Source organism: Schistocerca cancellata, chromosome 4, assembly GCF_023864275.1.
Source record: "Schistocerca cancellata isolate TAMUIC-IGC-003103 chromosome 4, iqSchCanc2.1, whole genome shotgun sequence".
Lineage (NCBI taxonomy): Eukaryota > Metazoa > Arthropoda > Insecta > Orthoptera > Acrididae > Schistocerca > Schistocerca cancellata.
In genome coordinates this window covers 677,129,919-677,143,479 of record NC_064629.1, presented here as the reverse complement: position 1 = coordinate 677,143,479, position 13,561 = coordinate 677,129,919, and the positions used below count along the sequence as shown (strand labels likewise).

The following is a 13,561-nucleotide window of genomic DNA, read 5'->3' as shown; positions in this document are numbered from 1 at the left end:
TCGGCCCGCTTTGCTGAAAGAGTTACAAGCTTTTTCAGGCAAGATAGCCTATTACCACCGGTTCATTCCCAGGGCTTCCACTATCGCCCACCCCCTGCACTGTCTTCTGCACAAGGGTGTTCCTTTTGATTGGTCGCCTGCATGCGAGCGAGCGTTCACCTCGTTGAAGGGCCTCCTCACATCAGCCCCTTGTTTGGCTACTTTTGATCCCCATAAGCCGTTGGTCCTGGCTACCGATGCTTCGCAGTATGGGGTGGGGGCAGTCCTGGCCCATCGCAACGCAGATGGTTCCGAGCAACCACTGGCGTTTGCGTCTAAAATGCTCAGTCCCGTGCAGAGGCTTTGGCCATCGTCTATGCTGTTACCAAGTTTCACCCTTTCTTGTAAGGCACGAAGTTTCAGTTAATCACTGACCATAAGCCGATAATATCGTTATTTGGCCCCACCTCTCAGATTCCGGATAGGGTGGCCCACAGACTACAGCGCTGGGCCTTGTTCCTCTCTAAGTACCATTATGACATTCATTTTCGCCCTATGGGACAGCATGCCAACGCCGACGCTCATTCCCGTCTTCCGGTGGGCCCGGATCCTACGTTCGATCGGGAGGAGGTTATGTGTTTTCAATTGGATGTGTCGTCCCACCAAGCGGTTGATGGCTTTCCGATCACTGGTTCTCGAGTCACCAAGGAAACGGCGGCGGACCCGGTTCTCCGGCAAATAGTGCGCCTCATTCAGCAGGGGAGGTCGTCCCGCCCTCCGGGCCGGGCCTCTGACCCTCTTCGTAATTATTTTCTTCTACGAGACCGCCTCTCCGTCTTGGAAGGAGTTCTCCTTCTGGCTACCGATGATGCTGCACCTCGCGTGGTTGTTCCTGCCAGTTTACGGAAGGAGGTCCTCACGTTGTTACATGCGGGACACTGGGGTGTTTCCCGTACTAAAACCTTGGCTCGCAGACATGTGTACTGACCCAGTATTGACAGAGAAATTGAGCACTTCGTGGCAGCCTGTTCCCAGTGTGCGAGCCAACAAGCCTCTCCCAGGGCAGCGTTCTCTTCATGGCCGCCGGCAACCCAGGCATGGGAATGTGTTCACATCAATTTTGCAGGCCCGTTTCTCAATGGCTTTTGGCTCATTGTCATTGATGCTTATTCCCGATTCCTATATGTGGTTCGCTGCTCCTCAACCACTTCAGAAGTTGCAATCCAGGCACTCACCAAAATCTTTTCTGTGGAGGGTCTGCCCATTACCCTGGTCTCGGACAATGGACCACAGTTTATTTCGCAGACCTTCCAGGATTTTTGTAGGCGCTTCTGTATTCGGCACATTTGCTCTCCCCCCTTCCATCCACAATTGAATTGGGAAGCCGAGCACATGGTGCGCACATTTAAGACGCAGATGAAAAAGTATGTGCACGAATTTCCTGCGGAGGAAGCATTGACATTTTTCTTGACGGCATACCGGACCACACCAATGGGAGAACGCAGCCCAGCGGAGCTCCTCCATGGGCGTCAACCTAGGACTCTGCTGCACCTCCTCCGGCCTGGTCCTAGCCAGTCTTCACAAAACGGCGTCCCTGGTTTTCCACTGGGTATGTCGGCCTGGGCCCATGGTTTTGGTCGCAATCCACGTTGGATACCGGCGGTGGTCCTGTGCCGGAATGGCCGCTGGCTCTATACCTTGCAGGCAGGGGACCGGGTGATACGTCGTCACCAAAATCAGCTCCGTCCACGTTCAGGCACCAACCCTCTGCCCTCTCGGACACCAGCTTCCCCATTGCCGGCACCTGCGTTGGATTCACGGGGGACGTTACCTCCTCTCCCCGCTGTGACTCTGCCGCACTGCATTGGTTCTCCACCTTGGTGGCCTCCAGTGGCTCCAGTACTGGCATCGCCATCGTTCGAGATGCCCCAGCGAGAGCCGGCCCCCCTAGCAGGCCCGGTTTCTCAGGAGGCTGGTTCCCCTGTGGTCGTCCCTTCCCCTTCGTCCCCGCCACTGGGTCTTGCCCCTTCCGATGTGGAACAGGATCAGGAGTTCGACGCCTGTCGCCTGTTCTGTCCTGGTCTCCGGTTGTGGGACGATGGGGTCCTCTTCATGTGGGTCACTTCCAGCCGTATTCGAAGGTTCCAGCTCGAGGGTTGGCAGATCCCCTTGACTCCGGCCATCCAATGGATGTGGAGGTCATCGTTCCTGCCCGCCGCTCCACCTTCCGCCGCAGTGGCTCACAGTGGCGTCACCCCCCGAAGGAGGAGGAGTGCAGTAGCCACCAAACAGATTGCGGGAGGCGCACAATGGCACGGCGCGTCACGAACGGTAGTTGCCGCAAGTAGAGTCCCGTCCACCAGAGGGCACGCGAGAATTTGGACGCGACCTCTGCCGGCTGAACAACAACAACAACAACAACAACAACTCGAGCAGCACGGGCCGGCCCCAGTCAGTGATCATCGGGCCTGCCCAGGATACAGTCCCGATCCACAGAAAGTGCAGTGCGTGAACAGTGTTACTACACGTATCTACTTACAAAATGCATTTTTCTCCATTTAACACAATGATATTTAACAAAATTGGTAAAACAAGAATTTATTTAACAATAACTTCTAACAAATACCACAAACCACAGTTTCTCAGGATGTTCATCAGTAAATACTCATGGAGTCCATAGAAGCAATATCACCGAAGTTTACTAAATAAAAATGAACTACATAAAAGAGTTAATCATAATTACAGACAGAATAATAGGAAATGTATACAAGAGAAAGCTTGTTGACAACCTCTCCAGAAAAATCAAGATCATGGCAGTACCAACAGAAAATTGCACTAATAAAGTAATTAATTAATACAGTTGATTTAAGCCTATTCCATTAGACTTTTACATAAACACACAACACAATCTTGTTTTTAAAAAACTGAATATTCACACATCTATACAAAAATATTTTAAGAGATACAAGAAAATATTAGTATACGTATAACATACAGAAAATCAAAATAGAAGACTTTCATGACAGCATACTATAGTTGAAAAATGTATCTGAGGGTGTCAGTAAAATACAATGAGCAATGTTCCTGAAACTGAAAGTAGCAACATTAGAGAATTGGGCCTTAGGTATGACACATAGAAAGAGACTGAAACATATGTGACACCAAAACTGAACAACAATTCAAGAAGTTGTTGGAAATGGATACTGCAATGCTACATAAAAATTGTTATCAGTCAAAGGGCAAACATGAAGAAGGTATAAAAAATAGATAACTGATTTCTGGTCCTATTGTCTTAGCAATTTTGCATCATACACAAATCATTAATAAGTCTGCACAGGTCTCCTTAAGAGTCCACTGAGCACCAGGAGAAATGAAATTAAATTCAGAGGGGTCTAAATTATGCAACAAAGTTGTTGTCCATTCATCCTATCAGTAATAGTGGAACTTCGACAACCTCCCAAGAAGTTCCACTGAAATGGAACATAGCGACAATTGGTTTGTGTTTGTTATCTGTCAGGAAGACGAACAACACCAACTCACTGAAAATCATTTAAGACTACAGTAATATTCAGAAAGAGGGCATGTGACCATCCACAGAAGTATCAGACCTGAGGGTGCTGTCGTGGAGGGAGCCCTGTTGTTAATTACCAACTGGCAGAATGTTCATGAGTCTCATTCAGTTTCTTACACCAGAAATGATGCACCTACCTTCTGTAGACATTCAAGCACTATACCTCAACACATAAAAGACCGGTGAGAAGCAGTCAGTAAAATCAGTGACAATGCAGAGCCTACATTCAGACTATATCATAAGAATATTTCAAATTTGCAGAGCAATAGACAAATGAGATTCTGAGTCACGAACATAGTTTCACACATCATCAATCCAGAGAAATAAACAAATGAGGAACATCTACAAACAGATATCAATGTTGCAGCTTCTGTGTTGACATAGGAATTGTGTAATAGATGGTGGAGCCAACACAGAATCCTAATGAACTTCACAGTGCTTTATATACTTTGTGATTTATTTGTGACATATACAGTGTCATAAAATTAACACAAGTCATAAAGAAGATATTGCACTGTAATGTCTTTCTGGAGAGTATGCTGGACCTGCTAGCTGTTGGAGAGATATACTTGAACATACATCCCAAAATGCACTATATTTTCCACACTTACAGGGTATAGAATGCACATTGTTAAAACATATACGACATGTGACTATGTCACATATACTATTTGAAGATGGCTAATGGCCAATACTGGTAATTAACTATATCCAATACATACAATATTATACAGCCAAAATGGAACAATGCTAATATCTTGTACACAGATCTTATTAAAGCAGTTTATTTTCTGAAGCTCTATGGGTGGTGCAAATATAGATTTTACCACCCACTGCAAATATATATTTAAAAAATAAAAAACTTTGTTATAGATTGACATGTGAGCCTTGATGGAGGGAATACTGAAGTAGCTCCACAATCATTTATTACGAGTTCTCACAAATGTTTCAGAATTATTACAAAATTATATTAATTGTGGTTCAGTAAAGAACTCCTGATTTTTACCTTATATATCAAAACAAAAACAGGGTGCTAAGAAAACCAATAATTAGTCTGCACTAAATGAAAGAGCATTTACACAATACTCACATTATCTTTAATAATGTTTGGTGCAACAGAAGATGCTACATCAGTCTTTAAAAATGGAGGGGGGTGAGGTTCCCCTGACAACGGCTCTTAATTTTATGAGAGAAGGAGAAATTTATGGGGAATTAATTTATATCTTGAGAATTTTAATATAGGCATTGTTAGTGTTTTGAAAGCTAGATCTGTAGAACACAGCAGTTATAAAATGAGGACATCAAAGACACTTAGTATATAACGAGACAAATAAGAAAACATATTAATACTAATTAATCCACATGCCAATCATATATTATAGCAGCAAAACTTCTATGCAACTGAGAATTCACTATCAAATAATTTCTTAGTAAGTATATCAGGATTTCTGCTACATTACACAATACCAAATTGCACCAGCAGTATTATAAGCAAACTTTATTTGTTTAACATGCAAACAAAACACAGTGCGCTACTTTAACTGCATTAAAAAATACATACCTTACAAGAGCTTGCACCATTTCTGAACATGTAGAGGGAGATGAAGCCATTACCACGATTGGCTCACCAGTAAGCACTAATTCCCATAAGAGCAGTACATGTGAGACAACAGGTGAAAAACATCGGAATAAGTTTACTTCATGAATAGAGCGGAGGACAGTTGGTGGTGGCTGCACTAATGAATTCATTCTTGGAGGTGAGCCTGATGGAACTACACTGCACGGCTTTTTGCTTTGAACAGGAATATAAGCCTGAAAGGTCCAAAAAATTTGAATTAACAGCACATACTATGTTACTGGTTAATAAACTCAGTTTCTACAAACAACATGTTTCCACTATAGCAGTACCCATACACAGAAAGTTTAAAATGACAGTGAGAAAGTTAACACAATACATTATTAAGTAAGAGGTTGGTGACAGAAATAATTCTTATGTATTGAAATGTATTTTCTTCCATACAATAGTATTCTATCAACTGACACTACCAAATGAACTTAGCAGGTCATTCTGAAAGCATTGCTAGTGATTGGTTTCTGGCTCACTGACATTCATTCAATAAAATTGTACAATAATAGCAAACATAATAGATTATTGATACAAGTTTCAGCAATATGCCATCATCAGAAGAGATGTAGTGGCCCTTAACGTTGTGCTCCAAATGATATTCAGTTCACAGTCAGCCACAAAGATGAGTTCAGAGTATTTGCAGGACATGAATTAATTTCAAAATGAGTTTGAGTATCAAGATCAGCCAAGTCTTGCACAGAGGACCCATCCTGACTGTGCACTTTAAGTAATTTATGGAAACCATAAAAACATAAATCTGAATTACCAAACAGGTATTAGAACCTCACATTTAGACCTGAAACATTTCTTACAAAAGAAAAGTTATTACCAACCAAGTTATTTAGGCAAGCCTTAGAGCTTCCACATGCCATAACCATTATGCTTGTTTGCAAACTCCACAGTGATTCCCCTGCAACTTTTTTTACACATATTTGCTTGTTGTGTTACTTCAGACACTGAATCCATCAGAAATGCAGTCTTAAAGTGTTTTATGTTTTGACTGACCCTGCATAAGTAATCCCAAGGAGATTTTATTTGAATACAATTTGTACTTCCCTATGAGTCTGTCTAACATTTCTGAAAGATACATGAAACTGAAAGAGAAACATTCATGGAAATTTTTCTTCTTCTTCTTTAACCTCTTTGTTTTTTGTTTTCTTTTTTCCCCTCTAAAATTCTGAACATACATTTTATTCAGTAGACTGAAATGTTAAAAAAATTAACTCAAAATTTAATTTGATGAACTTTACTGCTCCATACACTGTTTTACACTGCTTCACACTCTAGGTCTCAAGCAAAAAACTTACTACAGTACTTGTAACAGTCAGTCAATATCAAAAGAAGAAAAATAGGGATGGGACTGCAAGAAACTGTAGTTCTCATCTTGATAGTGTGTCAGCTTCTATATTTGCCAATTGAAGCTTCCACTTACAGCAGATGGCAAATACAATCATACAATCTGGCAATTCTTTCCAATTGTTTCACTGACTGTAATCTACTACATGACACTGCAGGATAAAAATTGAACCAACTACAGCACATAGATGTTAACTGATCTTTTATCATTATATATTATGATTCACAGACAAAAGTAAATGCCACAAAGCACCCATTCATTGTCATACCTGAAGCACTGTTCCAAACAGTGGTAGATTAACGTTTTCTCCAGGGACAGGACTTGGCCACTGGTCTATATCATGGCACGCAGCTTCTATACTTGGCTCACCATTTTCAAAATATTCAGGGGCGATCAAAGAACACACTTCAGTGAAGAGGCTCAAGAACGACAAACGGGACACAATAACCACACTCTGAAATACATATTACAAAATTAATACAAAATGATAATATTGCAGTCATAATATAGAAAATGAAATAGTGTTTCAAATTGTGTAAATTAATGTATTTTACAAACAAAGAAAATGGACTGTGACATCGGAGCCAACAGATAATAAAACTTTGTCTTGTCTTGTCTTCTCCTCCTCCTCCTCCTCTCTCTCTCTCTCTCTCTCTCTCTCTCTCTCTCTCTCTCTCTCTCTCTCTCTCTCTTCTCCATTAATTTTACTCACTGTTTTACAATGGGTGGATTGTTATACATCAGTGGACATTTTATGCATTTCAGTTAAGACTCATTAATTCTTAAAGCAAAATAGAAAAATTTAGACAAATGCACCACATCAATAGTTAAAGTGAGTTGGAAATCATCATTTTGAGTTGTACTCTTACAAAAATTAGATCAAAGGTTTCAGTAATAGTATTGACCTTCATTTATGTACATCATAAAGTTATAAACAGTGTTATCACACAAATCATTACTGCACATCATGATCACAAGACAATGCCCAATGACAGATGCCCATTATGTTGCTGTCTTCTTGTCAATACAACTGAAAAAGAACTTACTACTCTGATCTGCTTTTCTTAATATATGTTGTTCTCTGTTCTGCATTTGTCTGACAATAGTATTTAGCAATAAAATTTTGACTTTCACAGCTATGCAAGTTGTATTTTAGAAACATCATAAATGTATCTCTAATCTCATACCATGACCCACAATAGCTCTTATTTCAGTTCAAGGCATCTTCTGGAAATGTTGATTACATGGCAGTCATGCATTTTAATTTGGCAGATTAAAATAATTTACTTATGTTATTGTCAGGCATACACAGCATCCACTTTGTGCTCATTTCATGATGTTTTCATACTTCTGTACCTTTCTGTGCTGCAAAAGCCAACAACACAATAGTCTTCACCCCAAGATACACAATACCCATTAACACTGCTCATGGATTGAGAAAGACAGAGGGTGTTAGGAAGACTTTGAAAATTTATTGAAAAGACAGATTAGAAGCCATGGTAGTGGAAGTGTTCATTGCTGTTGACAAAAATATTGTATGTGCTGAGCTCAAAACTGAGTCTGGTAGTAAAGTTATCTGGACATGAGTGGCAGCCCTAGGTGAAGTCAGGTTAATTACTGGATTTTTTATGGGCCACTTTATTCTGCCATAAGAATTGTACATAGTTAATGTTGAACAGATATGCTTATCTAGAAGTGGCTACATTTGCACTGATTACATAACACATTAACATGCCATTTGCTTGTGCAGTGTGTTCAAATCATCATTCTTATAGTCCTCCTCTGCAAGTATACATTGTGAAGAATCATTGAAGGAATCTCTGTGCTCAGTAGTGTGGAAATATTTAGATCATGCAGTATTATTTGGAGGCAACTTTAACCTACTGAGTATAGACTGGGAATTCTATGGTTTCACTGTAAGTGGTACTGATAGACAGAATTGTGAAGTACTTTTGAACACGTTTTCCCAAAACTGCCTTAAACAACTATTTAAACAACCCACATACAATGGAAATATTTGATACCCTGTAGCTGCAAACAGGCCTGAACTTATTGACAGTGTCAGTACAAAGACAGGTATTAGTGATCATGTCATCATGATAGAGATGATGATTACTAAAGTTAATAAATCCTTCAAGAAGGCTAGGTCAGTATTTTTACTAGAAAGAGCAGATAAGCAGCATCCCATTCAGAAAATGAATAGACATCATTTAGTTACAATAAGTTTAAACTGACTGTAAATCATACTCTAGAGATGTATGAGTAAAGCATGTGGATTAAGGATAGAAAATACTCTACATGTTTTAATAACCAAATTCTGAAAACACTGAGGAATCAGACTTGCACTCTCACATCAAAAAAGAATGCACAAATGTCTAAAGACAAAAGTTTGTAGAAATTCATGTGTCCCTAAGAAGATCAATGTGTGATGCATACAACAACTTCCACCATCATACCTTGGCAAAAGATCTCACAGAGAACCCAAGAAAGTTCTGGTCATACGTGAAATCACTAAACCGATCAAAGGCTTCTATCCAGTCACTCTTCGACCATCCTAGGGTGACAATAGAAGACAGCAAAAGGAAAACTGAAGTTTTAAATTTCACATTTAAGAAAGCTTTCACACAGGATGATCATACAAACATACCACAGTTTGACTGTCGGACAGATTCCCACATCAAGCACATAGAAATAGGCATCCCTGGCATAGAAAAGCAACTGAAAACATAAATTACCAGATCCAGATGGAATTAAATTTGGTTTTACAGAGAGTATTGTACAGCATGGGCCCCTTAATTAGCTCGCATTTATAAAGGACCTCTTGCCCAGCACAACTGGAAAAAATGCAGGTGATATATATATATATGTGTGTGAGAAAGGTAAAAGAATGGACCTGCATAATTACAGACCAACACCCTTAACATCAGTTTGCTGCAAGATCCTTGAACGCATTCTGAGTTTGAATATAAAAAAAAAAATCTTGAGACAGGTAAGCTTGTGTCCACAGACTGGTACAGTTTAGAAAGCATCGCTCCTGTGAAACTCAGCTTGCCCTTTTGTCACACAACGTCCTACACACCATGGATGAAAGACAATGGACAGATACCATATTCCTAGATTCCCAGAAAGTGTATGACATGGGGCATAACTGTACACTGCTGACAAGGTGCAAGGATATGCAAGTTGCTCAAAGACTTTTTAAGTAATAGAACTCAGTACACTGTCTTCAATAGTGAGTGATCATGAGAGACAAGGGTACAATCAGAAGTGCCCCCAGGAAGAGTGATATGACCGCTCTTATTCATTATGTACATAAATGATCTGATGGACAGGATGAGCAGCGATCTGTGGCTGTCTCCTGATAATGTTGCAGTCTACAGGAAGGTATCATTGACTGATTGTAGGAGGATACAAGATGACTTACAGTTTCCAGAGGGTGTGATGAATGGCAGCTTGCTCTACATGTAGAGAAATTTAAGTTAATGTGGATGAGCAGGAAAAACAATCCTGTGATGTGCTGCTCTACACAATCACATCAATCACAGTCACACTACAGCATGATATGAAATGGAATGACCATGTCAGGTTGACAGCTGAGAAGACAATTGCTCAACTTTATTTTCTTGGGAGAATTATGGGAACGTGTAGCTCATCTATAAAGAAGACAGTGTTTAGAATGTTAGTACAACCATTTTGAGTGCTGCTTGAGTGTTTAGGATCCCAACCAGACCTGATTAAAGGAAGACATCAAGGAAATTCAGAGGCATGCTGCTAGATTTGTTACTAGTAGGTTCAATTAGCATGTAAGTATTATGGAGATGCTTCACAAACTCAAATGGGAATCCCTGGAAGGCATACAGTGCTCTTTTTGCAAGGCACTATTTTAGAAATTTAGAGAACTGGCATTTGAGGCTGACTGCAGAACCATTCTACTGCCACCAGAGTGCATATCATGTAAGGACGATAAAGATAAGATGAGAGAAATTAAGACTTGTATGGAAGCTTATATACAGTCATTTTTCCCTTGCTCTATTTGTGAGTGGAACAAGAAAGGAAATGACTAGTATTTGTACATGGTACCCTCTGCCATGCACTGTACAGTGGCTTCTTGAGTATGCTTGCAGGTGTGTGTGAGAGAGAGAGGGGGGTGGGGGGAGGGGCTGCACAAGCCTAGTCCAGCTTTTGTGTGAGCAAATCAAACATTTCACATAATCTCAAAACTTGCACCATAGCTATTACAGTGACAGCCAGAACGGAGAGCATATTTGCAGGTAAGTAGTCTCTGGCTTCTGGCCTGAATTTAAAAACCAGTCAATTAAAATGAGTACCGAAGATGATAGTGCTGTTCTCTTATGTCTGAAAGTGGAGCATTATAACACAAAAAAGAAGTCTTTCTAAAAATTTTAATTACTGTATACTGAAACTGAAAAAATTGTACTTTTCATTTTAATATCTTGTCTTTCCCTATATCTGACAGTGTTATCAGTACTGATATAATTGTAACCTCAAGGCACACAAAATAAATCACACAGCTTTGTCTGTAGTGATGGCTTGACAATGGAGCACAGCAATATTTGTGGATCTATCTATGTTGACAGTTCAATGTCATCTGCAGTGGGATGTATTCTGGGTGCACATGCCATTCCATCAGTTTCCACTGCTTCTGAAACCACAATTGCCTCAGACTGCAATGGGCACATGAATGCCACTGCTGGCATACTGAATGGCAAAATATAATGTTTTTCCAATAAGTTCCCTCAACCTTTCCTAAACCGATGGCCACATATGTGTCATCTATTACCACGGAAATCTGCATTCATGAGCAGTACAACAGACAAATGTGAAGTGTGATGGAGTCTCATTGGGTAAAATATATGACTTTAACTCATGTATTAAGGACAATCTGAACAACACTGATTACATCTGGGAAGCTTTAGTGCCCCAGGAACATCCCCTCATGCAGGTAATTCCAGATTCCACATTTTAACACTACAGCGTCAGGCCAGATACTTCAAAAGACACAATGCACATGGTGAGGAATGTGATTACTTTAAAGAATGATGTGTACCAGTATTTCATTATCTAGCAAAATTCACCTGACATGCCACTCATAAAACTACTCTGAGATGTGGCCAGTTGGCAATGAGTTGTCACAGTCCTTCAGCAACTACCCTGGATGTTTTGTGGAACTGTGTCCAGACATTATGCAGGGATATTCTCCACAACCACATAAAAGCCAGTTTTAACTTAATGCTACAACATTTCTTTTCATTTCCTTATCTATATAAACGATTTTGGAGACAATTTGACAGCCGTATTAGGTTCTTTGCAGATGACACTGTCGTTTATCGACTAATACAGTCATCAGAAGATGAAAACAGACTGCAAAACGAATTAGAAAAGATATCTGAATGGTGCGAAAACTGGCAGTTGAACCTAAATAATGAAAAGTGTGAGGTCATCCATGTTGTTGTTGTTGTGGTCTTCAGTCCTGAGACTGGTTTGATGCAGCTCTCCATGCTACTCTATCCTGTGCAAGCTTTTTCATCTCCCAGTACCTACTGCAACCTACATCCTTCTGAATCTGCTTAGTGTATTCATCTCTTGGTCTCCCCCTACGATTTTTACCCTCCACGCAGCCCTCCAATACTAAATTGGTGATCCCTTGATGCCTCAGAACATGTCCTACCAACCGATCCCTTCTTCTGGTCAAGTTGTGCCACAAACTTCTCTTCTCCCCAATCCTATTCAATACTTCCTCATTAGTTATGTGATCTACCCATCTAATCTTCAGCATTCTTCTGTAGCACCACATTTCGAAAGCTTCTATTCTCTTCTTGTCCAAACTATTTATCGTCCATGTTTCACTTCCATAAATGGCTACACTCCATACAAATACTTTCAGAAACGACTTCCTGACACTTAAATCTATACTGGATGTTAACAAATTTCTCTTCTTCAGAAACGCTTTCCTTGCCATTGCCAGTCTACATTTTATATCCTCTCTACTTCGACCATCATCAGTTATTTTGCTCCCCAAATAGCAAAACTCCTTTACTACTTTAAGTGTCTCATTTCCTAATCTAATACCCTCAACATCACCCAACTTAATTCGACTACATTCCATTATTCTCGTTTTGTTTTTGTTGATGTTCATCTTATATCCTCCCTTCAAGACACCATCCATTCTGTTCAACTGCTCTTCCAAGTCCTTTGCTGTCTCTCAAAGAATTACAATGTCATCGGCGAACCTCAAGGTTTTTATTTCTTCTCCATGGATTTTAATACCTACCCCGAATTTTTCTTTTGTTTCCTTTACTGCTTGCTCAATATACAGATCGAATAGCATCGGGGAGAGGCTACAACCCTGTCTCACTCCCTTCCCGACCACTGCTTCCCTTTCATGTCCCTCGACTCTTATAACTGCCATCTGGTTTCTGTACAAATTGTAAATAGCCTTTCGCTCCCTGTATTTTACCCCTGCCACCTTTAGAATTTGAAAGAGAGTATTCCAGTCAACATTGTCAAAGGCTTTCTCTAAGTCTACAAATGCTAGAAACGTAGGTTTGCCTTTCCTTAATCTTTCTTCTAAGATAAGTCGTAAGGTCAGTATTGCCTCACGTGTTCCAGTATTTCTACGGAATCCAAACTGATCTTCCCCGAGGTCGGCTTCTACTAGTTTTTCCATTCGTCTGTAAAGAATTCGTGTTAGTATTTTGCAGCTGTGGCTTATTAAACTGATTGTTCGGTAATTTTCACATCTGTCAACACCTGCTTTCTTTGGGATTGGAATTATTATATTCTTCTTGAAGTCTGAGGGTATTTCACCTGTTTCATACATCTTGCTCACCAGATGGTAGAGTTTTGTCAGGACTGGCTCTCCCAAGGCTGTCAGTAGTTCCAATGGAATGTTGTCTACTCCGGGGGCCTTGTTTCGACTCAGGGCTTTCAGTGCTCTGTCAAACTCTTCACGCAGTATCGTATCTCCCATTTCATCTTCATCTACATCCTCTTCCATTTCCATAAT

General features: G+C 40.5%; 1 protein-coding gene across 1 annotated transcript in view; it reads right to left on the bottom strand.

Annotated features, from left to right (window-relative positions):
* LOC126184916 (protein DENND6B) overlaps positions 1-13,561 on the bottom strand; it is a 214,860-nt gene that overhangs the window by 42,085 nt on the left and 159,214 nt on the right. Inside the window, exons 3-4 of the mRNA XM_049927582.1 lie at positions 6,803-6,988; positions 5,112-5,362 (exon numbers count right to left, since the gene is read on the bottom strand). Of these exons, the coding sequence (XP_049783539.1) occupies positions 5,112-5,362; positions 6,803-6,988 (437 nt within the window). The remainder of the gene's footprint in view (positions 1-5,111; positions 5,363-6,802; positions 6,989-13,561) is intronic.